Source organism: Fundulus heteroclitus, chromosome 22, assembly GCF_011125445.2.
Source record: "Fundulus heteroclitus isolate FHET01 chromosome 22, MU-UCD_Fhet_4.1, whole genome shotgun sequence".
In the NCBI taxonomy this organism is placed as follows: Eukaryota; Metazoa; Chordata; class Actinopteri; order Cyprinodontiformes; family Fundulidae; genus Fundulus; species Fundulus heteroclitus.
In genome coordinates, this window is record NC_046382.1 from 9,608,802 (window position 1) to 9,636,400 (window position 27,599).

The following is a 27,599-nucleotide window of genomic DNA, read 5'->3' on the forward strand; positions in this document are numbered from 1 at the left end:
TGGCGCTTTAAGAGCAAGTTAAGGCGTGCAGAAGCAACAGCGCCCTCTGGGGCTACAACATCCAGATAGTCCCACATCTTGGCCCGACATATAAAATGACCCGTTACTGGCTGCTCACAAAGTCCAAAACAGCATCTTTTTTTCCCCTTCTAGTCAAGATATCACACAAATAGGTCAGGCTAACCAACATATTTCAGTGTGGAGTTTGTTATTAAGAGAAGAAGGCTTAAAGTAGCTTTTTTTTTTTTACCCAGTATTGGATAGTGGAAACGCAGATGTTGTGAGAAGTTATTTAAACCGAAACAATTTTTTGTTAATGAAAACTCGTTGGCCGTTTCTTCTGGCTGAGAGAACCTTTTAGCAAACACCACGGACGCTGAATGTGTTACAGTAAATCTGCTCTGCTTTATTTTTTTTGAGCTTTTAACCTCTGTACCTTATGGGACGTACTACATTTGCAAACAACGGCAATCTTTTGGAAATCTCGGTTTAGGTGACAGTCTCCAGAGACCACACACAGAGAAACTGCAGTTTACAGTTAGCCATGCTAGCATAACATGCTAAGGACAGCTTAATATCTCAACGCCATGATCATCGTCAGAAATAACACCATTCATGGACGAGGTCTTCCACCCCATGCATGGAGCCCGGATGCTCAAAAGAGCACAATAGCTGTTTACAAACACGCTCACAGTTGTATGGCACACGTGTCAAACCCAAGGCCCACGGGCCGATTCTGGCCCGTCGAGGCAATTTATCCGGCCCTCAAGAGCCAAGAAAGGCATATTATGTCATAAAGTAGAGGCATATAAACTTTAAAATTGTATAAAGTGTCTAAAACGGTGTCTCCTGTAGCAAATGTTGATTTCACTAAAGGAGGCACAGCATCATGCCACTAGATGTCAGTTTTCCCACAACACATTAAAACAACCCAGAAATGTCCAAAAAGAGAAAAAGTGAGTCAGAATGATGAGTTTGAAGTGTAACTCATCCCAATATAAACTTTTTTTATTTGCTGATACACTGTATAAACTGGACCTAAGGGTGCTATATTTATGTTACTGTGATTTTTAAAATATTTCTCTGTGAACTGAAATTAAATTATGAAATCAAATGTATTATCTATACACAAGCAACCGGCCCTTTTAATGACTTCATGATGCCAAAGTGGCCCATTATAGAAATGACTTGGACACCCATGTTGTCTGGGTTCTGATCTGATTATTTCAATCGTTTATACTTGTCTTTCAGATGATACTCTTGCACACACCTTAGCTACTTGCTGCTGTACGAACATGTATATTGCATATTATCTAACATTGTTCTATAAATATGCTGGTATTTTTCCCCATTGTTTATTTAGAATAGTTTGCCATTTGACATTGGTTTGCCCTGTTATCAATATTTGTGCAATATTTGCTCTGGTATTTTTTTTTAATTTTTAATTTTTGGTGTTTCTGATAAGATCATCCTTCGTTGCTTTTGAACCAATTTTATATTAGATTAGCTTGTCCCCCCCCCCCCCCCCACCACACACACACACTATTATAAACTGTGTGCAACTGTTTGTGTCTTTGCCACCGTTATGCCAGAATTTCCCCCTTTTGGGACAGTAAAGGAATTTCTTATCTTACCTTAGCTTGTTTTTGTTTTGAAATGTCAGTGAAACCCTGATTTACAACAACTCCTAAATGACAGCCCATTGCATCAAGACATGAAAAAAATATATCTCGATTTTCCCAATTACAAGTACAGTATTAAAGAAAAACTGTAATTAGCTAAAATCTGTATCTGCAAGTCAAAGTTTCAAAACAAGATGACAGAAAATCTGCCAATAACCTTTAGATCTTTATATACTGTATATCAACAACATGTTCATTATACTAAAAGCTGACTTACGGTTGAAGACGTTGCTGCTCATCTAACTTAAAATATTAACACGTGGTGACCTTAAGAAATGATTTTTTATTTTAAAACTTGCACTGAAGTAAAAATGACAAATACCAGACTCTGCTAAACACACTGTATCACAAAAGCTGGTTGAATGTCGCTGAAGCCTGGTTTATGCTTGAGTCATCTTTGAGGTCCGAAGGTTTCAGCTCCAGGCGCCGATTAAAATTCCTACGCAGACAGTCCTGCGTGGAAAACATAGCAGACGAGCAAGCGCTTCTCCTGGCAGAGGTTTGTGTATATAGACATCTTTATGATCTCCGTGATCAACAAACTGTTAACAATCCATGCACAGAAATCGCTGCCAGGCTTAAACGTGGGAAACAACTGTGTTTTCTACTTCTACGTGTTGTGGGGTGTAGTACGCTGCCCCCTAGAGTCTAGGAGAATAGCGCTACTTTGGATTTTACTACATAAATTCTGCAAAAGTTGCGTCCCCGTGTCTCATTTCTGCGTGGAATGTACGTGCGTCAAGCATAAAGCAACCTTTAGTGGTTCTACAGAGGTCTTAACGTGGAAAAAGGGAAGGACTTCTGAGCACACTACCATTTTCATCTCCAGCATTGTTAATCAATGTATAACACAGAAATGTTGCTGCTGATATTGTGCTTTGGCTTAGTGAGTCCCAAGCAAAGTTCATACGGTTACATTACTTCATGTAGAAGTCGTGATTTCTAGGCACCTGTATCCTGCCACTGGACATGCGTTTCACACTGCTGCCACGTTTAGTCCACATATTATGATAGAGAGAACATGCTAAACAAATTAAACACAGTATAAACTATGAACATGTGAGTATGAGCTAAAGAGGAATCGTTGCAAAAACACATCTTTGACTTTTGGGCAACATGAAAGAAAAATTTCACCCGTCCATAATGTATAACGTTTGGCAAGAGTGCAACCTGAACGGTTCGTTAGAGCATCACAGGGCAACACAGAGAGATAAGAAAAAACAGCCAGGCACACTCACACGCCTAAAGACAATTAGGTATCTAGGTGTGAGTGACAACTGGTGTGACAATTAGAGAGGCCAATTAACCTAACGCTCATGTTGATGGGCTGTGACGGGGAGGCAGAGTAGGACAGAACCAAAGAATGCACAAAGCGTACGAGCTAATTTCATGCAAAAAGACCCTAGGCCCGAGGATTTCAACCCAGGACCTGCCTGCTGCAAGGATTGTCATGGTGAACAAACAAAGGATCAAAATCAAAATAATCGTTTGAATATGGAGGTGATTTCTTTTGTTCATGTTTGGCTTTAACCTAAACCCATACTGATAATTTAATTTCTGCTGTTTTTGCTTTTCCGCCATACTTACAATGTTTTCACATCATTAAAAAAAATATATATATTTTTCTATTCAGTTAAAAAGCACAGTTTACCCAACTTGACTTAATTGAGTGACACAAGGGAGACATTGAACGCTAAGTCCTGCATCTTGAAAGGAATTTGTTTATTCTTGTTTTATTTATTTATATATATATATATATATGTGTGTGTGTGTGTGTGTGTGTGTGTGTGTGTGTAAGCTGGGTTAACCTTACTTTTTAACTGAATAGTCAGCAAAGTGATACCGGAAAATCAAAACCTGATTGCAAACATTATTACACAGGTTTACTTTATCAGCTCACGTCTTTGGGATGCATCTCATTCCAGCTCAGATATTTACGCTCTGTAGTAATAATAGTTCTGTTTTTTTTTTCTCTAAAAAAAAACAGTTTTCAGTTTTATTTACACTGTTGAGTGCTGTTTAATGACATTAAAATGTCATTAAATGGTACTCTCTTCACTTCCATCCCACCAATGGCTAAACAGATGGATGGGCTGCATTCACTCAAACATCTTACAATTTTTTTTTTTTTTTACTTCTTAATCGCCAGGTCAGATGGTACAGGGAGTTGCATTTCACCGTCCCAGCCCTAACTCATAAATACATGAAAATGTAAATGTATTTATTGTATAGTCTAGTCCTTCAGCAGTGGACTGACATGTTGTTGCATTTCCCAAATGCTCTTTAGCTTGAGGTCTCAAACTGATGGGCGGTTATTGTTCGTCTGAGTTTTTTAGTAAGTTTGAAATCAGGTGGAGTGGGTCGCACCTCTCCCAGAAAATTCAGATTTGTTTCCCCTCAGTCCATAAATCAAGTTCTCCAAAGTCTGTGGGATTATTCAAATTTTTTTTTGGGGGGGGGGGGATGTAATGAGCCTTTGTGTCTTTTTTGCAGATCAATGATTTATACCTTGGAACTCTCCACAGACGCCATTAGTGGCCAGTTTCTTTCCTATCCTTGAATGGTGAACACTGACCTCGGCTGAGACAGGTGAAGCCTGCGGTGCCCTAGATGTTGCTCTTGGTTCTTTTCTGACCTCCTGGAAGAAGTTGCTGATTAGTACATTTGGATTTCTCCTTTTGTGGATAACGGCTCTCACTGTAATTGAGAGTCCCAAAAGCCTCAGGAAAGGCTTTGTAACACTTTTCTCACTGATTCGTGTCAGTGATTTTGCTTGTTTTCTCTTCTTGAACCTCTTTGGTCTCAGAGATCTTTTAGCTCGCGTACAGATTCTATTTAAGTGGCACAGCGGGTGATTTTATTTCCGCACAGGGCCAGGCTGCTTAGCTTTCTATCCCCCAAATAATGGGAATCATTATTTAAAAATATGTCTTTGCATTTACTCAAGTTATCAAGCTAACGATCTGAAACATGTAACTGTGAAAAGCAAAAACAGAAGATTTCTGGGAGGGGGGGCCAGTACTTTTCCAGAGCGACGTCCTGGATTCGTAGTTCATCTCGGCGGCGTAAATCGAGACAGAGCAGGCTTCACTGGAAGGTAGCCTTCACCCTCCTCAGCGTGTCATGGATCCTCCGTGTCTGACGCTCGCTGGACCGCTGAAAGCCGCCGTCGCTGTCAGCGGCCAGCAGGTGGATGTCCGCGGTGGCGAAGCGGGCGACCCGACGCCGCAGGTAGGCCTGAAGATCCTGGTCTGAGCTGTAGGGGTACAGGACCTCCTGGAAGGCGTGAACCTGACTCACAACCTTTGCGATGTTCCTGGAACCCAGCAAGAACCAGAGAAATGTGTCAAAAAAAACCCAAAGGATGCAAGAATTGTACCAAAAAGATCCAATCTACATCTGATTTTCTTCTCCACAGTCTCATCCGCCCTGTGTCTGACCTGACTGGGAGTCAAATTTCCTCCTACCGATCTCCTCCTCTGGCTGCACACAGTCTCCTCCCAGCATCTGGTCACAGACCTTTTTTCCAATCAACCCCCCCTCTCCCCCTCCCACAGGCACCATCTGCAGCAGCACTGGCACCCCAACCAACAACCTAAATCCAACAGCTGTGCCACCGCCACCCAAGCCCCACTGCTTCTGACCTCAGCATCTGGTCAGCCATATTGGAGTGGAAAAGAAGGACACAGGAAAATATGTCCTCTTTGTGAGTTGGCCGACTTTGTCATAAACTGATTTGCAGAAGGATAGAGGAGGGGGAGGAAAAGCCAATCCTCATACAAAGAGACTAACCGTTCAGATTTTTGAAATAATGTTTACTGTCTTATTACAATCATATGAATCTACTGCTGGATATTAACAAATCAATATCGTTGAGCCGGTAATTAACGTCTGTAATTCAGTTCCAAACGTTAAACCCATTCGTCATCCAGCAGTCATTTCATACATCATGATTTATTTCAAGCATTTCTTTCAACAGATCATTTAGTTAGCTTAGAACATTTGGTTTGTCGGAACAGTAGAACATTGCACAGGCCTGACAAAACAGGGTGTCGGCCAAGTGAACAGTACGTCCATGCACCGTGCAGAGTCTGCGCTCCTCCTGGACACCGGCATGAAAAGATTTACTCAGGTTCTTTTCTGAATAAGATTGGTTTCCTGAGGTTGAGCAAACCTCTGAGACCCAGGGAAGTGCCTTGTTGGCTCTCTTGACAATACGCAGTCGACTCTCTGTGGGGTTTAGGTCCGGTGACTTGGAACAGTGATACCAGGGGTAGGGTTAATAACGTTAGGATGTCACTAAGGTTTGTTAGTAGAGGGAAGCCAAAGTTTCTTGCTATGAGGACCTGATAAAACACTGTGGACCAGCACCGGCAGATGATATGGATCCCCAAATCATCGCTGAATGTGGAGTATCCACCTTGGACCTGAAGCAGATTTAATTTTTTGTCCCTCCACTCCATTTCCAGATGAAATCTTCATCTTAAATATCCCTGCTGCAGGTGCTTGGTGGCTCAGTTGCTCAGATCAGTGTGAAGAGGCTTTAGTCCTTCACGCCGTTGTTCTAAGTTTGATTCCCGGTCTGGGAACATAAACGGCATGTCTTCTCTCTTCACCTTCTTTTCTGTCAAATTACTGTTCAATAAAGGCCAACAGTGTCATTAGCAGCTTTTCCTACCACATGTTTTCCTTCCACCTAACTTTTCAATGATAGATACAGCTAACATCTGCAGCATTGATATTTTGTAGCTTACACGCTTTATTGACGGCGTCAGTGTTATCCCTAATGTTCTTAGGAAATGAATTTAGGGTTTTCAAACCATGATCATTAAAATATTTAGAAATCAATGCTTGAAATATATCCCTGTGTGTTTATAATTGATATGTTTAATGTTTAGGATATTACAACTGAAATAAATACATTTTTGAATAACTTAATTATCTAATATGATTTATGAAGGTGCAGCTGTGCGTTTCATTTTATTAATAACTAAAGGTCTCAAACCTTATGTAGGTGACTTAAATCACTCTTTAGAAAAGATGTTTGCAGTGTAAAATAAAAGGACTTCAAATTCTTCTGAGAGTTAAGAGTTTGTTTATGGGAAACATGCTGAATTTTGAGCTTTATTATTAAAATACTAAACAAGTAGGTGCCAACATCAGCCAAACTGAGATTTTATTAATTTATCTAACGTGAAGTTGGAGTTGGGGAGTTATAATCGGCTGTTTCTGGGTTTGGTGGCATGGAAACAGACAAGAAACTGAAAGTAGCCCACGTTTCCAATTCATTCATTTGAGGAGGCTTTTAGCGCTGAACAGTGTCACCTGGTGATTAGAAGAAAAACTTGCAATAAAAAAAAAATATGTTATGTCTCTTTAGAAATAGTATATAGTTCAATTTTCCATTCTAATATCTTAAAACATACATTTTCTGATTTCTGATTAAATTTTTTTGTTATCAGCACTGCCTCTTGTGCTGTCCTTTCATACCGTAGGAACAAGGCTGCAGCTCAGAGGATGACCGGCTGAAGCATAAGAAGTCATGTGAGAATCAAGAAACCCCAGTGGTTCTAGGGTTTGTAGAACATTTTGCAGAAATAACTCTCAGGGCAAGGTGGGACTGCTAAAAAGATAGCAGTCCCACTTTGCCTGGGCAGAAATGAAAGACCTTCGGACGTTGGCTTAGACGGCGTCTCCTGTAACCAAAGCATACCTGAGTTTGGTCCACTTGTAAGCCCCGTTGGTGAGAGTGAAAGCCCCGATCTCCAGCTGCTGCACATGCATGGCCAGGATGTGGAAGGACGGCAGCGTCGGCCTCGTCCTCTTGTGCTCTGCCCCCATCAGACACAGGTCATCACTCTTCAGAAAGACCTGAGGAGTTAGGTGGGAAAGAGACAGCTGTACATTAAAACTCTCCTGATTAAAGGTGTCCCCCCCCGCCTATGAGTACTAATTGCCCTGCAGCCATTCAGAAACGCAGTTCTCTCAGCCTCACACATACCTGCACCGCTCGGAGCTCCTCCAGGATCTCGTACACTTTGGAAGCCAGATGTTTCCAAGCCTGACGGCAAGAAGGGGGACGTCACTAAAGCAAAGCTACATTATATACGCATCATTCCACACAAGGAATGGCCTGCTCTCTGTTTAACGTTAGCTTCATAAAGTCCTTTTTTATGAGATGCCAGAGAAAAAGCGCAGGAATCGCCCAGCTTTTCTGCACCTAAGGGGCGGTCAGCTGGCTGAAGGAGGGCTATAAAACATTTGGGAAATATTTCCTGCCTTCAAACAACATAAACAGCGACGGTGCGGAAAGCAAATGAGAGAAAATCTTGACCTGTATTTAGGTAATACTTTAGTTTTATACAGTTGGCAAGCTATGAGCCTCTTAAACAACAGGCTGCTGAAGCAGATTTATCCGGCTAAGATCGGCCTGTTTTACTACCAGCATCAGTCTATAAACAACTGAATAGAAAAGGCTATATCATTCTGCACAGTAGAACAGATTATAGGAAAACTGCCCGCTAAGCACAGCCTCTACAGATAATATAGCTATATCTCTGTAATAGTCAGTCTGTTGGATTATTTTAGCAGCAGCAGGAATTATTTCAACATTGTTGTTTTTGCTCTTGGTGTTAATACCATTACAACAGCAGCTGAAGTCAGGCAATATGATATCTTTTAGAGAAAATATGGAAATGTAGTTTATCATCTCGGCGTTGCTTTATTTTAACTGTGCGCTATTTTTTAATTACTTTTCATACCTACATTTCCCCTCACTGAGCTCACTCGGTCGACATCTTATTTGAATTCATTAATGCTAATTTCTCATTTGTGAAACTAATTAAATACCATCCAAGCTCCATCACGGCAGAAGGAGAGAGAGAGAAAAAAAAGACGTTTAGCTCAAGGGCACCAGCCTTATTAGACGAAGTTAGGAGTTTGTAATGCCGGAGCCTTACTGGTAATTGCCTGACAATCACGTTCTCCAGACCTCCGAGAACCTGCATGGCCGTGGCAAAGTTCCTCATCTCGTAGCAGTACTTCCCTATCCACAGGTACCGGGTCAGCGTGGCAACCTGGGTCTGCAAGACAGGAGAGAGCGACGCGGCGCAGGAGAAAACAAATGAGAAAAAGGAAATACCAAAGTCCCAAGTTCTGTCGCATTACAAGCGAAAACGTAAATATATTTCAGGGGAACTTTATCTGAAAGATGAGGCCACCAGCTTAGCGACTGCTGCCAATGATTTCATCCCATCTTTCTACAGATGAGGCACTTGACCCTTTCTTTCTGTGTCTAACCCTGTCTTGTCTCTCAGACAGTGCAGTCGAAGGAGCTATTGCTGCAGCTCTTGTATGCTCTGTTTTTTCTGCGGCACAGATTTTACTGTCCACTCAGAGTTTTATGTCTAGCTGTGATTTCCTATTTAATTAAGCTTAAAAAAAGGAGCTATTGCCTCTGTTAATTCTTTACCTTTTCTTTGAAGTCAAGAAATCAGTATTTCTGTGCAAAAAAGGTTAAAAAACAAAACAACTGGACTTCTGTGCTGAAGCAATAGTAATATCGTCTTAACCACTAGGCAACAACTCCCCATACACTGAGATGCAGCTCGGTAGGCAATTTGGGGTTAAGTGCCTTGCCCAGGGGCACATTGACATCTGGCCAGGGGAAGCTGGAATTGAACCCACAAGCTTTTGATTGCCAGACGACTACTCAACCCATCAAGCCACAGTCGCCCGAAGATGTTTTGCTTCCTATACAGGAAGATTTCTCAATTCAAAATTGAGAAATTCAGCTTCAGAAAAGAAGTCGATTTTTATTTCAAGCCCCTCCGTGGGTCGTGGCGGCTGGCCGGCCACACTGACCCAGACTCTGCTGGAGGTTTAAAGCGAAATGGTAAACTAGTCTTGACAACCTCCAAAGTGCTTCACACTACAATCGGTCATTCACCCATTCACACCCTGACGGTGGTGAGCTATGTTAGTAGCTACAGCTGCCCTGGGGCAGACTGACAGAGGTGAGGCTGCCATGCACCAGCACCACCGGGCCCTCTGACCACCGCCAGCAGGCAATGCAGGTGAGGTGTCTTGCCCAAGGACACAACGACAGAGACAGTCAGCGCAGGGGATTGAACCGGCAACCCGCCAATTGCAACGAACGAACTCCCTAACCTCTGTGCCACGTCACCCACGAAGTGGAGCTCTCCTCTGTCGTTTTGCCACATGCATGCCTGGCATGAGGGATTGCTGTAAAGTTAACGGCTGCAGTCATCCGTCCACTGTCGCTACATCTTCATCCAGGAGGAGGGATTGCTGCAAGTCAATGACTCGGCACAAGCTGCTGGGTTTCCTTATACAGATTTTCTGTTTTTCTCTTTACCATTTGGATCGATAAACTGAACTTGATTACATCCTTTTATAACTAAACTCAAATTATAATCTACTCAACTGACTCTGCATAACTGAACTGAATTGGCACCATATTCCGTTAAATAAACTGGTTATGTTTTTCATAGTGGTGTGCGACATTTCCAGTGAATAGGTGCTATATAGATAGCAGAGCTGAGTTTGTGTGTCTATGGACTTTGCACATCAGACTAAAGTTTCTTTGTGTAAAATAGCTGAAGCTGGGTCAGATGGGACGTAGAGGATCTGTGCACATCTTTTTTTCAGGTTTTGCCACAGACTGATTTGTATTTAGATCTGGACTTTGATTAGACCATTCTAACACATGAGAAGGGTTTGATTGAAACCCTTTCATAGTAGGTCCGGCTGGATGTATGTTGACAAAATGAATCCCCATAGCGAGACATTGCTGCCACCATATTCCGACATGGAGATCATGTGTTTGTCAGGTTTCATGTCCCCTTCCTGGCAGACTGCAGATAGGACTGATATACTGGTTCCATTCCTGGATGATGGATTGATCGGTGCTCCTTGAGACGTTCAAAGGTTTGGATATTGTCTCTTAACCCGACCCTGGTTTAAACTTTTACCTTGACCCGTCACTTAGTCTTCATGTTTAGATTATTTACCTTCTACTTAACATTTATGTGGCCCTTCTCAGAGAAACACACTAAAGTTTGTGGCTGCAGTGTGTCGAAATATGAACAAGATCAAGAGGCATGTTTCTTTTTTGCAGATCACGATACCAGAAAAATTTTTTAGTCTCTGTTGAACAGAAGCTCAAGCTTCTGTCAGATCTTAGGCTAAAAAAAAAGTTCTTAAAGCTTAATGTCAGCAGAAAGTGATGTTGAAGCGTATAGCTTAAGTTTCTTGTCGGAGGATGTCGAACAATCTCAGTGACTTTGTCAGCGTATCGAGTGATCCCTTCCAGCAGTGTTCCAGGTTTGAGACCTCCATCTTGGCGCTGATTCATCGTTCCTGACAATCAGAGGACACACGGAGACTACCACACTTCCACCTCCACCCACACTTTCATCAGCCACAGCTCCTCTCACCTTCGCAGAGTCACAGATAACTATCTCTGCAGAGATCCAGTTAGTGACACTCTTTGCGTATGTGAGCAGCTGCTGGAGGAAGCTGTCTGCCGGGGGCCCCTCCTGGACGAGCGCATTGCTGCCCTCTGCTGGCGGGATACGCTGCGACACGTTCCTGGGTGGCAAAACGCATGCATAGATTATCACTGTAGCATAATAATAACAATAATAATAATAATAATAATAATAATAATAATAATAATAATAAAGAAAATGTGGTTAACATTTTTCATGTCTAAAAGGATGTTTTCAAGCATACAAAATCACATATTAGCTTTTATAATAAATAAAAAAATCTGTGTTGAGATAGTTTGGGTGTATGTACATTTATAAACCTTATTCCATACAAAGGAAAATAACTGAACAAGAATCAGTTGAAGTCAGAGCGGTAAACTTAATTCAGAATGTTTATTTGGTGAACCATAAACATGAATAAATGGATTTTAAGATGTCTGAATCGAGTTTAGAACTAGTTCAGACACGGCACTCCACGCACCTTGGTTGTACGAAGGGTTTATTGGAGTAATGGTTGATATTCATTTTAAATGATCAGGCCTATGCTCCTCCAACATTAACACAACTATTTCATCCGAGCAGCTGCTGCTCACATCCCAGTGGATCAGCATTCTCTGAAATACTCGACTTCACATCGAGATGCCGGAATACATTAAGTTGCTGCTATTGGCGTTAACAAGCAAATGAACGGGTGTAAGTATCCAGTACCATAATCTATTAAGCTTTTCTAACACATAATGATTTTTTTAAATTAATGTGTTATAACAGTTTGATTTAAGATATAAAAGTAAAATATAAACAAAAAACAAATCCATATTTTGTGAGATAACACGTCTGTTAAATAGATATTCTGCACTCTGTGTCCACCTTAGAAAATAACAAAGACTGGCTGGGAAACGCACTCTAGAATAGTTCTAACAACAGAAGTCAAGAGATCCATTTAATGTTTATGGACATATTAAACCGAAGGGAATCCCGACATGTCTATTGAAGTCACCACATCTTGACTGAAAGGTCTGAAGAAACACATTGAACAAGTTATTTTTCAGTGGACCCCAGAGTTTACTGGAGATGATCCGACAGAGAACTGATGCTACTTATGAATCATGGCAACAACAACAAAAAAAAGAGAAGATACAAGCAAATGCTGCCTTTTATTGCTCCCCGCTTACTTGTTCGGGCTGCAGAGTTTGTCTCTGACTCCTTGCGTTCTGGACTTGAGGAAATGAACTGGATGACATCCTTGGAATACTTCCTGCAATGCAAGAGATGCCCATGTCAAACCTCAATCCACTTCCAGTGCTGTCGCAGAACTACAGCTCCCTCTAGTGGACGACACAGGCAACAACACCAACTTGGGGTGGAACATGCGTGGAGGATGAGCAAACCTGCTGCAGGAGCGTGAGCTGCTGGGCTACGTGCAGCACGCTGTGTTCAGTCTGGCTGAAGGGGAGCCGCTCTTCGCCTTGCAGGCAGGCGTTGGACAAGTCGTGCATCAGGGAGCCGTAGCAAGGAGCGGGCAGGGCTGCAGCAATCGTGAAGGCCTTCTCTTTGGACATGGAAGGAGAGGCCTCCACCACCCGCGAGATCCTCCACTGAAAAGTTCACATCAGACGTGGAGATGTGGTGAGACGCGCTCTCTGTAATGCAGCCACCCACGTCTCTGAGAGCATACGCCAGTGGGACGTCATTATGAGCTAAAAGGGGAGCATTGCTATCAAAGTGGTGACAATCTACACACAAATGTGTTGATTTACATCCTTAAAAGAGATGGATTGTTGGTGGATTGTTACAGATTCTCAGTCATCCAGGATATGGTCATTCCAAAAAAGTTAAAAAACAAAACAACTGGACTTTTTTCTGAAGTTTGAAGATGTTTTGCTTCCTATCCAGAAAGCTTTCTCAATTCAAAAAGTCTGGAGTAATGTGAGGTTGCAAGCTTTATAGTACTGCCCAACAAAGGCCTTGTAATGGCTTAGATAACATGCAAATTGAACCGAAACAGGTCCACTCCCATTGCAGAGCCATGGACCTGACATTTTCAACTGAGAAAGCTTTCTGGATAGGAAGCGAAATGTCTTCAAACTTCGGAAAAAATTCCAGTTGTTTTTTTTTTGTTTTTTTTTTTTGTTTTTTACTTTTTTGGAATTAGTGAAATACTGTTGTGTTAAATAAAATAGTGCCATTATAGATTCAAGCAAAGTTCAAATTCTATTCCGTATCAAAACAGGAAGAGAACAATAATCAGGTTTTTCCTCACTCTCCAGAAGGTGATGGAAAAGGAATATTTTAATGTTAAAAAAAAATACAAGCTGTCTGAGCTTTTCTTTACAAATTCAAAGCTGTAATGTATGACCTGAGAAACGCTGCAACTCTTAGCTTTCCTTGTGAATCTCTGCCTTTGCATTTAGTTGCATCAGCACTGTTTCTGAGAGCATCTGTCTCGCATGGAGTAGACTAACTCCTGCCACCAGAAAAGATATCCATGTAGGGCTTTTAACACATAGGAATATAACAAACTGACTTACAATAAAATAAAGAACACATAAAACACAGAAGTGTATTTGTTCAGGTTTCTTCAGTTTCTTTATGGTTTTGGTCACCATGAATGCAGCTGAGATCATTTTAGCCAATAAATCCCTTTTTTTTACTGTACATTTTTATGTTTTCCTCTCTCCAATCGACTTTTTACTAAAAGTGTGCTGTTCTTCTGAACAATGCCTGCCATGAGCCATTTCACTCGGAGAGAAACGCACCATAAACAGCATGAATATAAAAAAAAAGGCAAGTTGGAAACATTTTTTTTCATAGAATGAAGGACCCCAATGATGGAACTCCATTCATCTTTTCAATTCATGAATTAATAACACAGAAACATCAGCATGGAGGGCTGGAGAGCTCAGTCTGCTGGTTTTATAAGGTTTACTCCACCTTCTAGTCCAGAATTTCACATTTACAGAAATGGGATGTAAGTTAGAGCAACGTCAAGCCTAACGCACAGATAACCAAGAAGCTAAATACAGACCTTCTTGCTAAGATCCTCAGTAGATGACCGCAAACAAACAGACTCATCTTCTTCAATGAGGCTGATGAGACTTCCTGTCACTTGGCTTAATGTAGTTGTGTTTGGATGGCTGTAGAGAACAGCGAGAAGGGCCTCACCTTGGCTGTCAACAGGGATCACCTGTGGAAAGGTGAAGTGTGAAAAACGACTTAGAAACTCTCAAAAGCTGGTGAGCAATCAGGTAACGTCAACCATGGGGGTTCTTATATTAATGGTGCAAACTTCTTTCTTTTAATACAGGGTGGTCCGATTTTTATGCCTTCTGAAATTCATAAATCTTTAACACCACTCTGAAGAATGAATGAAAGTGAAGAAAATTAATTAAAAATTTTTTTTACAGTTTCTACCATTTGCGTTGTACTAAGTCACACTTAAATGTTTGTTTACGAGTAAAAACGCACATGTGGTTGACGTTTATGCAGCTCTTTGGGTCAAAGGTCATGGGTTTTTGACACGTGCAGGACGTGAAGTGGCTCTATCCACTAGGAGTGGTGGCCTAGTGGTTAGAGCACAGAGCTTTGGTCCCAGAGGTTCTGAGTTCAACTCCCACAAGCTGCCATTCTGGGTCCCTGAGCAAGAACCTTAACCCCCAATTGCTCCCCAGGTGCTGCACAGTGGCAGCCCACATCTCCCCAAGGGGATGGGTTAAGATGCAGAAGTGAATTCCTCCATTGTTAGATCAATAAACTTCAATTATTATTGTTATTAAGTGTCAGAGAAAATGACGTTAAACTGCAGGAAGGTGTTAGTGTGCACGTGTCTACCTCGGTATTCAGAAACGTTTCTAATGTGACCACGAGACTGGAGTTTGGGGTGAAGTCCACTGATTTGCAGTCTGTCATCCAGATCTGCAGAAGGTCCAGACTGCGGTGAAAGATCCTCTCACTGTCTCCTGACATATCCGGGCCCTCCCTGGACAAAAAAAAAACAACAACAACAACAATAAAACAACATACCAAAACTGTATACAATGTTCTTTTTCAGTGTTGACAAGCGCTGCCACCCATACTCCCTCATCCCTTTCCGATTGACTCCAGGAAATTAAATCCTACTCCTCCCCCAACTAAACAATACAAAAGTCCTCCTAATTGCCACCAAATCCATACCTAACAAAGTCCACAGTTTTGCTATTAACATTGATAACTCATTCATTTTCTCATCTTTTCCAGTATAGAGTTTGGGTGTGGTACTTGACGGTACACTTTCTTTCTAGTCTCATACCAATAACATCCCATTGACTGCTCATTTTATCACCAGAACCCCCACCTTCCATCACACCACCCCGGCCATGCAGCTGCTTCATTTTCTTCCTGTCCTCTAATGCACTCAGTTCAAAATTATGCTTTTTACTTTCAAATCCATCCCCAGGCTCGCTCCCTCTTATCTTTCACCACTCCTTCATGTCGCCACACCCTCCCGTTCCCTCCGGTCCTGCTCTGCCATCCATCTCCGCTCCCCGTCTCTGGAACTCACTTCCTCCTGATCTTTGCAACCCTCAGTTACTTTCTGCTTTTAAAGCGAGACGCCACTCGACCGAACTGTGTCTCTAACTTAACGTCCCTATTTTATATCACTGTTTAGCTCTACTGCTTGTTTTGTTATTGCTTGTTTTTTGGTCCTAACTGATTGTCGTTTCATTTTCTCTCTTCGTTTTTCTTGAAAGGCGCCCCTGAAATAAAAAAGGAATGACTATTACTGAGTGTACGATACCTTACAGCGCCGATGAACTTATCCATAATAAACTGCAGCAAGTCTTCAGGGGTGCAGAAGAAGCGGTACGTATACAGGAACTGTTGGATGTAGCCCTCTGCAGCGGCGTTTCTGTAAACAAGTTCAGAAAGGAGACGCTTGACTGTCGGTGGAAAACACGATTGTACGATCCGTCGCGTTATTTTGATGCGTTCTTAGCAATGACGGCTGCAAAAGTGTGAGTGACAGTCCGTGGGTCCTCCATCAAAGAGTTGTTTTGCAAAGTGCGGTTTCTCTCCATGCTTCTGTCCTTGAGCCTCCGCTTAAAGGCAGAGAAAAAAAACAACTAATCTTCTGTGCTTTGAGAGCACGCATTTAGGTGTCTGAAGGGAAGCTCAAAACTGTTATAAAACATCACTTTCTTTTAAATTAGCGATAAACTTTAAATCAGGCCTAATTCTCCTTGCATAGGAATGGAAAAATGGGAAAAAAACAGCTGTCACTCTGCTGAACACTTCCCAGTCAGAGTCACTGCAAAAACGAAACTAAAAAGGACTTAGACTTAGACTTAGACTTAGACTTTCTTTATTGTCATTTTGTAGCACAGAGTGCATACAGAACGAAATTTCGTTTTTTCATACAGCTCAGAAAGATTGCAGTAACTCTACAGGATACCTTGCAGTGAATTTACAGTACAGGATAAGAAAAATGCAGTGGTAAATCACAGTCAAATACAGGATAACTTTCAATTAACTTTCGGATAAAGTGCAGCAGTGAGCAGTAGGCAGATTGAAATGTAAAAACAATGTAAGCAATGTAAAACAATTATGCAGTAAGGTGCAGCAGTGATTTAACAATAGACAGTTGCATTGTAAACAGTTTTGCAGTACGTTTCCGGAAAAAGTGCAGCAGCGATATTGAAGGATACATACAAATGTGCAAATTAGCGGGTCGAGTGTGGTACACAGTCCGTTTTTATACTTCAGCAGTTCAACAGTCTGATGGCAGCAGGGAAAAAGCTTTTGCAGAACCTGGTGGACCTGCAACGGATGCTGCGGAACCTCTTTCCAGAGGGCAGCAGGGAGAATAGTCTATGGTGGGGGTGTGAGGGGTCCCTGATGATGTTACGGGCTCGAGACACACAGCGCTGCGATGAAATGTCTTTAATGGAGGGAAGAGGAGCCCCGATGATCCCTTCTGCTGTCCTCACGACTCTCCTCACGTTCTTCCAGTCGGAGGCACTGCAGCCTCCACACCACACAGAGAGACAGCTGGTCAGAATACTCTCTATGGTGCTTCTGTAGAAAGTCGTGAGGATGGGCGGGGGCAGGCGGGCTCTCCTCATCCTTCGCAGAAAGTACAGTCGCTTCTGTGCCCTCTTCACCAGTGACATGGTGTTCATAGTCCAGCTGAGGTTGTCCGTGATGTGCACCCCCAGGAACTTGGTGCTGCTGACCACCTCCACAGCTGAGCTGTTGATGAGCAGTGGAGCATGGTGAGGCCGGTTCTTCCTGAAGTCGACGATGATCTCCTTCGTCTTCTCCACGTTCAGGATCAGGCTGTTGTCTCTGCACCAGTCCACCAGCTGCTCCACCTCCTCTCTGTAGTCCTGGTCGTTGTCGTCTCTGATCAGGCCCACCACCGTTGTGTCGTCCGCAAACTTCACGATGTGATTGGTGGTGAACCTGGGGACGCAGTCGTGTGTCATCAGAGCGAACAGCAGGGGGCTCAGGACGCAGCCCTGAGGGGAGCCCGTGCTGAGGGTGATGACATCAGAGGTGTTCTGTCCGACCCGGACTGATTGAGGTCTGTTGGTTAGGAAGTCCAGCAGCCAGTTGCGAAGGGGTGTGCTGAAGCCCAGATGCTCCAGTTTTCCCACCAGATGCTGTGGGATGATGGTGTTGAACGCTGAACTGAAGTCCAGGAACAGCATCCGCACGTGCGTGTTCTTCTCCTCCAGGTGTGCCAGGCTCAGGTGAAGAGCAGAGGAGATGGCGTCCTCAGTGGAGCGGTTCCGTCGGTAGGCAAACTGGAACGGGTCGAGTGTTGGGGGGAGACTGGAGACAATGTGTTCTTTCACCAGCCTTTCAAAGCACTTCATCATGATGGGAGTCAGTGCAACAGGCCGGTAGTCGTTGAAACAGGTGACTTGAGGTTTCTTTGGCACCGGAATGATGGAGGCAGACTTGAAGCATGCTGGCACTGTGGCTTGGTCCAGCGAGGTGTTAAAAATGTCTGTGAGGACACCAGCCAGCTGACCTGCACACTCCTTGAGCACCCGCCCAGGTATGTTGTCGGGACCTGGGGCCTTCCGCGGGTTGACTCTCCTCAGAGTCTTCAACACGTCGGCAGTGTCAAGGCAGAGGACCTCCTCTTCCTGATGGGGAACAGCTTTCACTGCTGGAGTGCTGTTTAGTGCCTCAAACCTCCCAAAGAAGTTATTTAGTCCATTGAGGAAGTCAGCATCAACTTCACCCACCGGGGGGGAGGGCGTGTTGTATTCAGTGATCGCCCGGATGCCTTTCCACATGCTCCTGGTGTTGCTGGCATCGTGGAAAAGCTCCTGGATTTTCTGGCTGTGGTTCCGCTTTGCAAGCCTGATGGCACGGTTCAGGTTGGCTCTCGCTGTCCTCAGAGCCTCCTTGTCACCAGACTTGAAGGCTGAGTTCCGAGCTTTTAGCACTTGACGGACCTCCGCAGTAATCCAGGGTCGTTGGTTGGCTCGGGTGATGATGGTCTTGGTGGTGCTGACGTCCTCAATGCATTTGTTGATGTAGGCTGACACGGTCATGGCGTACTCATCAATGTTGATCTTGTCCTCATAAGTTGCTGCAGCTTTGAACATGTTCCAGTCAGAGCACTCAAAACAGTCCTGGAGCGCCTCCATTGCTCCTTCAGTCCACACCCTCACCTGCCTCGCTGTAGGTTTTGCTCTGATCAGCAGGGGCCTGTATGCAGGAATTAGCATCACAGAAAGGTGGTCTGAAGAGCCCAGGTGGGGGCGGGGGGCTGCTCTGAATGCTCCTTTTATGTTTGTGTAAACTAGGTCTAGAGTGTTCTCTCCCCGAGTTGCAAAATCCACGTGTTGGTAAAAATGAGGGAGAACAGTTTTCATATTTGCCTGGTTAAAATCCCCAGCAATGATGAAAACACCCTCTGTGTGTGCAGATTGCAGCTCAGAGATAGTCCGATAGAGAACAGTCATAGCCTCTTTAGTATCAGCGCTGGGAGGGACGTAAACCGCTGCGATGATAACAACAGTGAACTCTCTAGGCAGATAAAAAGGTCTGCAGCTAATAATCATAAGCTCAATGTCCGGAGAGCAGAGACTTGTGACTAATCTAGCATTTTTACACCAGGTGTTATTGATGTAAACGCAGAGTCCGCCCCCTCGGGTCTTACCGCAGAGTTCTGTCTGCCTGTCGGCGCGGAAAGTAGCTAGCCCCTCCAGGCTAACGGCGTTGTCTGGGATTGATGATGAAAGCCATGTCTCGGTCAGAATGAGAGCGCAGCAGTCCCTGAACTCTCTCTTTGTAGAGAGCTCGAGTTGTAAATGGTCCATTTTGTTGTCCAGTGAGCGAACGTTGGAAAGCCAGATGGATGGTAGCGGCGGTCTGAATGGGTTAGCCTTTAGCCTCGCTGCTAAACCTCCTCGGCACCCGCGCTTCTTCAGCCGGCTACACCGCTTCCGCGTCGCTCTCCTCCGGCGTGAGCTGCTCGTCGAGGCCGCCGCTTCACAGGCCTCCGGGGCTGATCTCCGTAGGACGCCACAGTCACGTAAGCAGACGAGCGTGGTATTTAAAAGTCCAAAAACACAACTTGATCGCAACTCCAACAGGCGCTCGCGGTCAAGTACTGATCGGCTGGGTAGATGAGTGGTTTCCAGCGAGTTTGGCGGCATTTTTATGCATTTTTATGCAAAAAGTCCGCGAGTTGGTACAGAGCTGTGTTCGGCTGCTGCCGCCAGGGGCGCCGCCGTTGGAGTCACATTTGTAGAATGTGACTACAAATGTGACTACTACTAGAAAGGAGTCACATTTTCTTGAACTTAGCCTATTTGTCCTTTATTTGAGCACGCAAATAAGATGATCTGCCAATGGAAAGAGTATTTTGATCCCTAAAATAAGATAATTAGATATACTGCACTTGAAATAAGATGATGGAGATGAGTTGTTCCTATATTAAGTGCAAAAAATCTTATTCCATTGGCAGATCATCTTATTTGCCCGCTGAAATCAAGGACAAATGTACTCAGTTTAAGAAAATTCGGCTTATTTTTAGTGTCGTTTTTGCAGTTCACAACGGCACCATTCATATTTACGCATATAGACCAACAGTTCCGGCCAAAAGAAAAAAAAAAAATCTCAATTATCCCTCCCTTCTGTGTTCTTCGGTTCTTCAATCTTCAGCTCAGTCTGTGGGTTTCCAAGGTGTCCCCAAGCCAAAAGAGATTCACTTCAGTAACATCTGGGTCTGCCTTGAAGTCTATTTTCCAAGGAATGTGCTGAGAACACGTCCAAAAAGAGGTAAGCAGGGGTTCATCGTGATCTGATGGCCCAACCAAGTCTTTTGATACAATGAGCAGCAGCTATCCTCCAAAATTACCCAAGATGATGGAGCTCCTCATCCTGTATCTAAAGTGGAACCCAGGCACCTAACAAAGAAAGCTCATTTCAGCCTCTTTTATCTAGAATCGTATTCATTCAGTCATGATCCATGTGTCACTGAAATAGGATCATAACCTAGATAGACTGGTAAATATAGAGTTTTGCTTTTTTATTCAGCTCTTTTTCCACCATGGTCTCAGTTCCTCAGTCCGTCTTTACATCTCACACTCCCTCCCACCGTCACCCACATATGAGAAACAAAGATCCCAAAACTGCTCCACTTGAGGCAGAGACTTACCCCCGACTTGGAAGGAATAAACAATTCAGTTTAACTCAAATCTATTTATATAGCGCCGATTCACAACGCATGTGATCCCAAGGCTCTTTACAAAGTCAAATTCAATCATATCAAGCCGTGAACATGTGTTCCTCCAAACTTACATAGACTGACAGATCTATCAGGCCTTCGATCCTCTAATGGGATTTGTTGGTGCTAACTAAGCTGAACAACAATAAAACGTCTCACATTTACACAAACGTCTGTTGAGCTGAAGGTAAGATTAAAGAAACGTTGTTTTTTTTTGCTTTCTTGATATATTGCTTTCTGTGAGCAAAGGTTTTTGGTGTATTTGAGAGTTTTAGCCTAATAAAAACAGTACCTGGCATAAAGGTAAGCCATTAGTCCCAGAGGAGACCCAGCCTGCAAAGTCCTCTTCCCTTTGCTGGTACCAAAGCTCAGAACAGAGGCGTCCTCAGTGGACCCAAGGCTCAAAGGCTGACATCCACAGGCAGCCAGACAGGGCAGCAAAGAAACCTCCAGACCCCACTGATCAACACTCAGAACCTGCAATAAGGAAATACATTGTCATGAAACATTTCAAGAACAGGATAAAACGCTATGTCCAGTCTGCTATGACCCAGGACAGTGACGGGTGGGTCATTGAATTGAATCTGACTTAGAATGCGCCTAGAAGGATGGGCCTCCGTGTCCTTTAAACACAGCAGCACTCCAACTACAGGTTAATCACCCTAAACACAAAACCCACCATGGAAAAATGGTGACGGCAGTATCACATTGTGGGAATGCTTTTCTTCAGCGCGGATAGTGAAGCTGATCAGAGTTGGTGTGAAGATGCGTGGAGCTGTATGTTAGAAGCCGTAAATGACTTTAGACTAGGACAGAGGGTTACTTTGCAGCAGGATCCCAAACATACAGGTTCTGCAATAGGATGGTTTAAAGCAGATGTCCATTAATCCTCGAGCTCCGATGTCCTGGAACTTTTAAATCTAGCACACCTGAATCAAATGGCTGAATGATCTCCTTAGTACACAGTCAAGCTCTCCAGAGTCCTGCTAATAACCTGGTTATATGAATCAGGTGTGTTGAAGCAGATGAACAAAATAAAAGGTGCAGGGCAGTGGCCCTTAAGGACCAGAATTGAGCAACACTGGTTTAGAGGTTAGGGTTAGGGTTTTGTTTGTGTGTTAGAAAGGCCCAGTCAAAGTCCAGAACTAAATCCTGTTGAGAGTCTTTGAAAAGAATCGTCACAGATGCTCAGTATCCAGTGCGAAGTATTTTGCAAAACTAGTGCAAGACGTTTTTTATTCAACACAAAATACAAATTACATTTTTAAAAACAATAGGTTATTCTTACAATTTATGTTCCCTTCCACTTCCCGGTTATGGACTACAGTGCATAGATGTGGAGTACAAATACACTGACATTTGTGAATTTAAACTGACAAACTTTTCCAATATAAATGAATGGGGTAAGAAACTGGGGTAAGAAAGGTACTGAAAACACATCTAAACACAAAGGAATGACGTGCATTTTGTCAATCTCCAGACACATTCACACATACATAAATGTAATTTATGATTTAATTCCATTTTATATTTCAACTGAGTGTGCAAAGTCTAAACCCTGCAATCAGAAAACTGATTGGCTGCCTTGCCATTTAAACCACTTCAAGCCTTCAGCATGCCGAGGTGAGATGAGATGCTCATGACACCAAATTTGTCCAGAAAAATCCATGGCATCGTATGCTACAGTGTCAAATGTAGAGAAAGGCGATGTTTTTGTCACGTCATTGATATTCTGTGGAGATACTAAGTATTGTGCTGGAAATAGAGAGCAAAAACACATCTTTGGAAGCAGGTAGTACCTCAAGGTAATTCTTCACACAATCCAAAAAGGCCACCTTGGATCTGAGTTCTTCAAGCTGTGACTTGAGTTTTGAGAGCATCAGTTTGCTGTCAGGACCTTCCGGATTCAGCACATGTATGACATATATAAATATTAATTTAGAAACACCAACAGACATCTTTAAAATAAAAAAAAAAACAAGAACCCGAACCTTTGTTCTTTCTCTCTTGCTGATTCTTCAGCTTCTGATAGAAATTCCTGGTTTTCTTCAGATTCCTGGTCTCAATTGTCAGCTGCTGCTGCACTTCCTGTTCAAAGGAAAACACAGAGAATCACAGGAACGACACCACATGCCTCCCGCTGGAAGAGGCCGTCGGCTGCTTTCCACCGTGTGTAGGCCAGCCTCCTCTTCTCTCCCTCTCCCCACCGGGGCAACAGCGCTTTTGAAGCGTCCTGAGCGAGCCGCCGCGGTGGCGGACAGCTTTCTAAGGTGTACGCTCAGCTCCGACGCAAACCGTCTGAAAGAGCAGCAGTTCCATCAAAGTGGGGGTAAACACAAAGGCTATTCATTAATATTCTTTTGCGAATGATAATAACTTCCGCTGCCAAGGGCTAAGCTCAACACATTAATATTCAGATCCAGTTAGAGGGGGGATAATATGCCAATTATCTTCAAGTCCCCCACATTACCATTCTATTTACCCTAAAGCCTGACTGCGACCCAGTTTTTTTTTTTTTTTTGTTTTTTTGGGGGGAAAATATTATCCATACTTGATAAAATCACCTGATCTGATAAACGGGGCTGAATGAAATTTCACTGTAAAATTAAAGCGAAAGCGCATTCAGTAAGCACTTGGACTACAATCTTCAGGCTATTTTAAATCCACCAGGTATAATTTAAAACTCACAACTGGAACTGTATTCTATGGTGGCTTTTATTTTGGTAGTGAGGCCAGGCAAGTATTAAGGTGTTGCAAGGATATTGCTCTGAATCCTGCCATCAATAACTGCTGGGAGTTATACTTCAATCATGCAAAGATAGGTTTAAAAGCATTACGTTTTTAATAGTTACTTATTTAATAGTTACTTATATAAAACAAAGATACAGCAAATCACAGCTATAGAAAAATGTCTGAAGTTTTAGATTTAGTTTTAAAATAATTTACTTTAAGCTAACAAGTTTATTTCTGATAGAAAATAAGAACGGCCTGCCTCCACAGATGATAAAACAATGTAAAGAAGTAATAATTAGTTGTTTCTTTTACTTCATTTACCTTAGGGCTGTTAATGCTTGAGGTAGGAAGGTCTCCTTTTCGTCACACTAACATTTAGCTCCCTTCACAGATTCAGCATTAGTCTAGTAAAGTCGGCAGAAAGAGAGGAAGAGGAGGAGTGGCAAAACCTTCCTCCTGATGGGGATGAACCGATACAGGTTACACAAATTGTATGTTGAAAAATTTGAGTGTCAGATTACCATAATTATGAATATATGGCAAAGGGAAGGGGAGAAATAACCCAGTACTTGCAACACCCCAGAATGTGCAGGGTTTGCTACTCGTGGTTATTTGTGCCACTTGGAAATACAACAAATCTGTGCAGACCCCTAAAATTTGATGTTGCACTGCAAGATACAGAAGGTGGCCAGAATTCAGAGAGTATATTTTCTCAAAATATAAATCTATGCAATAGTTTAGTAGTAGCGTTGTAATTTGGGCTAACGTCTTAGCTTGAATAAATATTTATTGTTAGTTGTGGCAGTATTAGTATTTGACTTTTATATTCTTTAATTGACGCATTTTGCAAATTAGTTCAGTCTTTGACGTTTCAATATTTTGTAATTTCCTTTTCACTTTAGTACTTTGTTTTCCAGAGACTGCCGGTGTAAAATACATCATTTGTATTGTTCATATATAACATGCCTGTGGAAATTCTCAGTTATCCAGGCAAACAGGCTTAAATCGGAGGCAACTGGACTTTCACTCAGATCTTTCTGAAAAATTATTTGATACCTATCCAGGAGTCTTTGTCGATTCTGGTCATGATTCAGGTGACCAAGTACTCCTCTCACACCAAGCAATAGCTCCTAAGGACCCAGGACAATGACGGGTGGGTCATTGAATTGAATCTGACTCAGAATGCGCCTAGAAGGATGGGCCTCCGTGTCCTTTAAACACAGCAGCCCTCCAACTACAGGTTGCTCAAGCTGTAAACCGTCAGAATCGACAAAGACTCCTGGATAGGTGTCCAAACGTCCGATTTAAGCCTAACTTTGCTATGCATAATGTAACCCCGTTAATTTTTCCCAATTATAGTGCAAAAATTAGTTTTAAATCTGTTCGCCCCAGTGCTGGTTTCGTGGGCCACCCCCTCAACCACCGGCGCTGCACCCTTCTCATTGGGTTCTTCGCCATGGAGGTCTTGAAGGGGTGGTTGGGTGATTTAAATTTGTTGAGTGCACTCAAGGGTAATTATTTCTGTTGAAAAAGACCCAATCTCATTTGTCCTTGGTTTTTTTCCTGAGATCTCCGATATTTGTTGCATTTTGTTTTGGTGATTTGTGCATGTATTATAAGCGTGACCTACATTGACATCTGAATCAAATAGCGAGCCTACGTCCATAAATCAAACTCTGCTTTTGTCCTGTGCATAATTTGGGGTGGAATCAGAGTTTTTCTGACCACTAGACAAGCACATGACCAACGTCCTCATAGAATCTAGATTTAGATAACTCGCGCCTTGGAGTCTTAGCCTGCTTACAAGCACAATTACCACTGTAGGGTTACAGTAACATCCAACATGTGAAAAGATATCGGATGGTCCGTTATTTTAAGGGACAATTCAACAAGAAGATATAAAAGAAAAAAAAATATATAAGGGGGGGGGGGGGACTTCATGCCATTGTTCTCCAACTCAGTGAATAATGGTTTTAAATATTGTTTAGTATATTTTAACAATGATTTAGTAGCCCTTGTTGGTGGGTCATGTAATATAAAACAACAGAACTCAAATCACTGCTTTTCCTGTGCCATAAACACATGTTTGGATTAAATCTGCAACTGGAAAGTTTTCAACCTGCTGCTCAGCCTGGGTGAGGCCAAAAGACCGGTAGGTGGATTTATAACAGAAAAACATTTAAATGTAACTGTTTAAGCACTTCATCGCTAAGGCCACTTCATTCTGTGATGCCATTGGACTTTAAAAACACATTTTTTGTAGCATCTTTCATGAAATGTGATTAAAATCGGGGAGAATAAAGCCTTAAATTGACTGCAGCACTACACCCCACTTCATTGCTTAAGGACATCATTGCAGTATTTTAAAACTAAAAGAGCCCTATTCATTACTCCAAATCTATTTAAACTATTTTAAGCATTGACCGGTATAATATCTTTACATATGTATCCATGCCACTGCAAAATACAATGTGTTAAACCCTGTTCTATAATACATTTCATCACGTTGGTATAAATAAACCATGCAGTGTGCTCAGACAGACCGAGATAAGGTCAAAGATGACTCACTGCCGGCAGCATTTACCCACCTGCACTTTCACTTGCAGACCCGGCGATCCGGTGTGCTTTCCCAGATTCGACGCATACTCAATCACCTCCGGGCCAAAGCAATCTTCCCCAAAGAGAGCCAGCGCCCAGGCCGAGCTGAAGCCGAGGCCTGTGCAGCCTGCTGCGGACGTGGGCGAAAGGAGCCGCTCCGACGCCGGAGAGTCGCCGTCCTCCATGTCCTCCGAGGAGTCCGGACTCATCTGCTCATCGTGGCTTCCCATCAGATCTTCCCCTCTCCCTGACAGAAACTGCGCTTCAGAGGGGCTTTCATCGCTGCACCCCGCTGGATGACCTCCTGCCTCCATGACCCCAGACTCTGAACTGTTTGGCTTCACACCTCGAATGGTGAACAGACAAAAAAAAAAAAAGGAAACAGCAGAGAAAGAGAGAAGGAAGATGAAAAGAAAGGAGGAGAGGAGAGGGGGGGTCGGAATCACATGGAAAACAACAAGACTGACTAGATTTGTGCAAGAAACTGCTAAGATACCCCAGAGTGTTGCTGGGGGTATTTGTTGCTAACCCTGTCATGGCTGCACAATGCACCTTCTGTTTACAAAAAATGAGTTTTCAGGCAATTCAACCTCTAGACATATCACTGACGCTTTTGTTCTAAGCACCTTTTTTAGCGCTTGCTTGTAGTCAAGACTGTCTAGCATATTTTAACAGCAAAGAAACTAAAGAAGCGTTGTTGAATTTCATTGGCTAATGATTAGTTCCTGGAAAAAACAAAAAAAAAAAACGCTTATGAGGTTTGCTTGCATGGCTTGGACTCGTCTGAATGTGCTAAAAGCTGAAGAACAGCTTGATGCTGCCAGTCAGCAGATTTGTAAAGAGGCATTTTCCCAAAACATCACAGAAGGGTTTCAAACCTAAAAGCTGTATTGATTCTTCATACAAACTCTCTAAGAATCTTAAAAAACCTCCAGAAATAAACATAAAAGGATCATATAAATTTTTCAGTACTCTTTGTTACACTCTGTAAATCAGCTCAGCAGAAAAAAGCTCAGTTTTAACCTCACTAGCTAGCATATACTGCAGCATTTAGGACTCATTAAGCCACCCAAGGAACCAGCGGCACCATTTTCATTTGGGAAGATCACCCTCGAATTTATTTGGTAGCACATTTTCAAAATGACCCCCCCCCACCCCCCCAAAACAGGAACTGCTGACTTCTGAACTGGGCGATAGCAAAGCGGACATGAATTCAGCAGACCCATGTATTGGATTTTTTTAAATAACCTAGATCTTAAAGTTGAATAAAACAACCGAACGCTTCTCGCTTTCAGGGGAAAATATTCTAGATCCAGCCTTAAAGATTTTTCAAGGTCATGAGTTTTC

At 42.9% G+C, this 27,599-nt stretch overlaps 1 protein-coding gene across 1 annotated transcript in view; it reads right to left on the reverse strand.

The window, feature by feature from the left end:
* Positions 1-4,097: 4,097 nt before the first annotated feature.
* The window catches only part of LOC105926147 (kinase non-catalytic C-lobe domain-containing protein 1), a 66,828-nt gene continuing 43,326 nt past the window's right edge, over positions 4,098-27,599 (reverse strand). Inside the window, exons 23-36 of the mRNA XM_036125940.1 lie at positions 26,243-26,598; positions 22,913-23,009; positions 22,721-22,818; positions 21,214-21,398; positions 15,969-16,079; positions 15,023-15,170; positions 14,220-14,378; positions 12,583-12,789; positions 12,367-12,449; positions 11,141-11,294; positions 8,642-8,764; positions 7,684-7,743; positions 7,396-7,553; positions 4,098-4,998 (exon numbers count right to left, since the gene is read on the reverse strand). Coding sequence (XP_035981833.1) covers positions 4,770-4,998; positions 7,396-7,553; positions 7,684-7,743; positions 8,642-8,764; positions 11,141-11,294; positions 12,367-12,449; positions 12,583-12,789; positions 14,220-14,378; positions 15,023-15,170; positions 15,969-16,079; positions 21,214-21,398; positions 22,721-22,818; positions 22,913-23,009; positions 26,243-26,598 — 2,168 coding nt within the window. The 3' untranslated portion in view covers positions 4,098-4,769. The remainder of the gene's footprint in view (positions 4,999-7,395; positions 7,554-7,683; positions 7,744-8,641; positions 8,765-11,140; positions 11,295-12,366; positions 12,450-12,582; positions 12,790-14,219; positions 14,379-15,022; positions 15,171-15,968; positions 16,080-21,213; positions 21,399-22,720; positions 22,819-22,912; positions 23,010-26,242; positions 26,599-27,599) is intronic.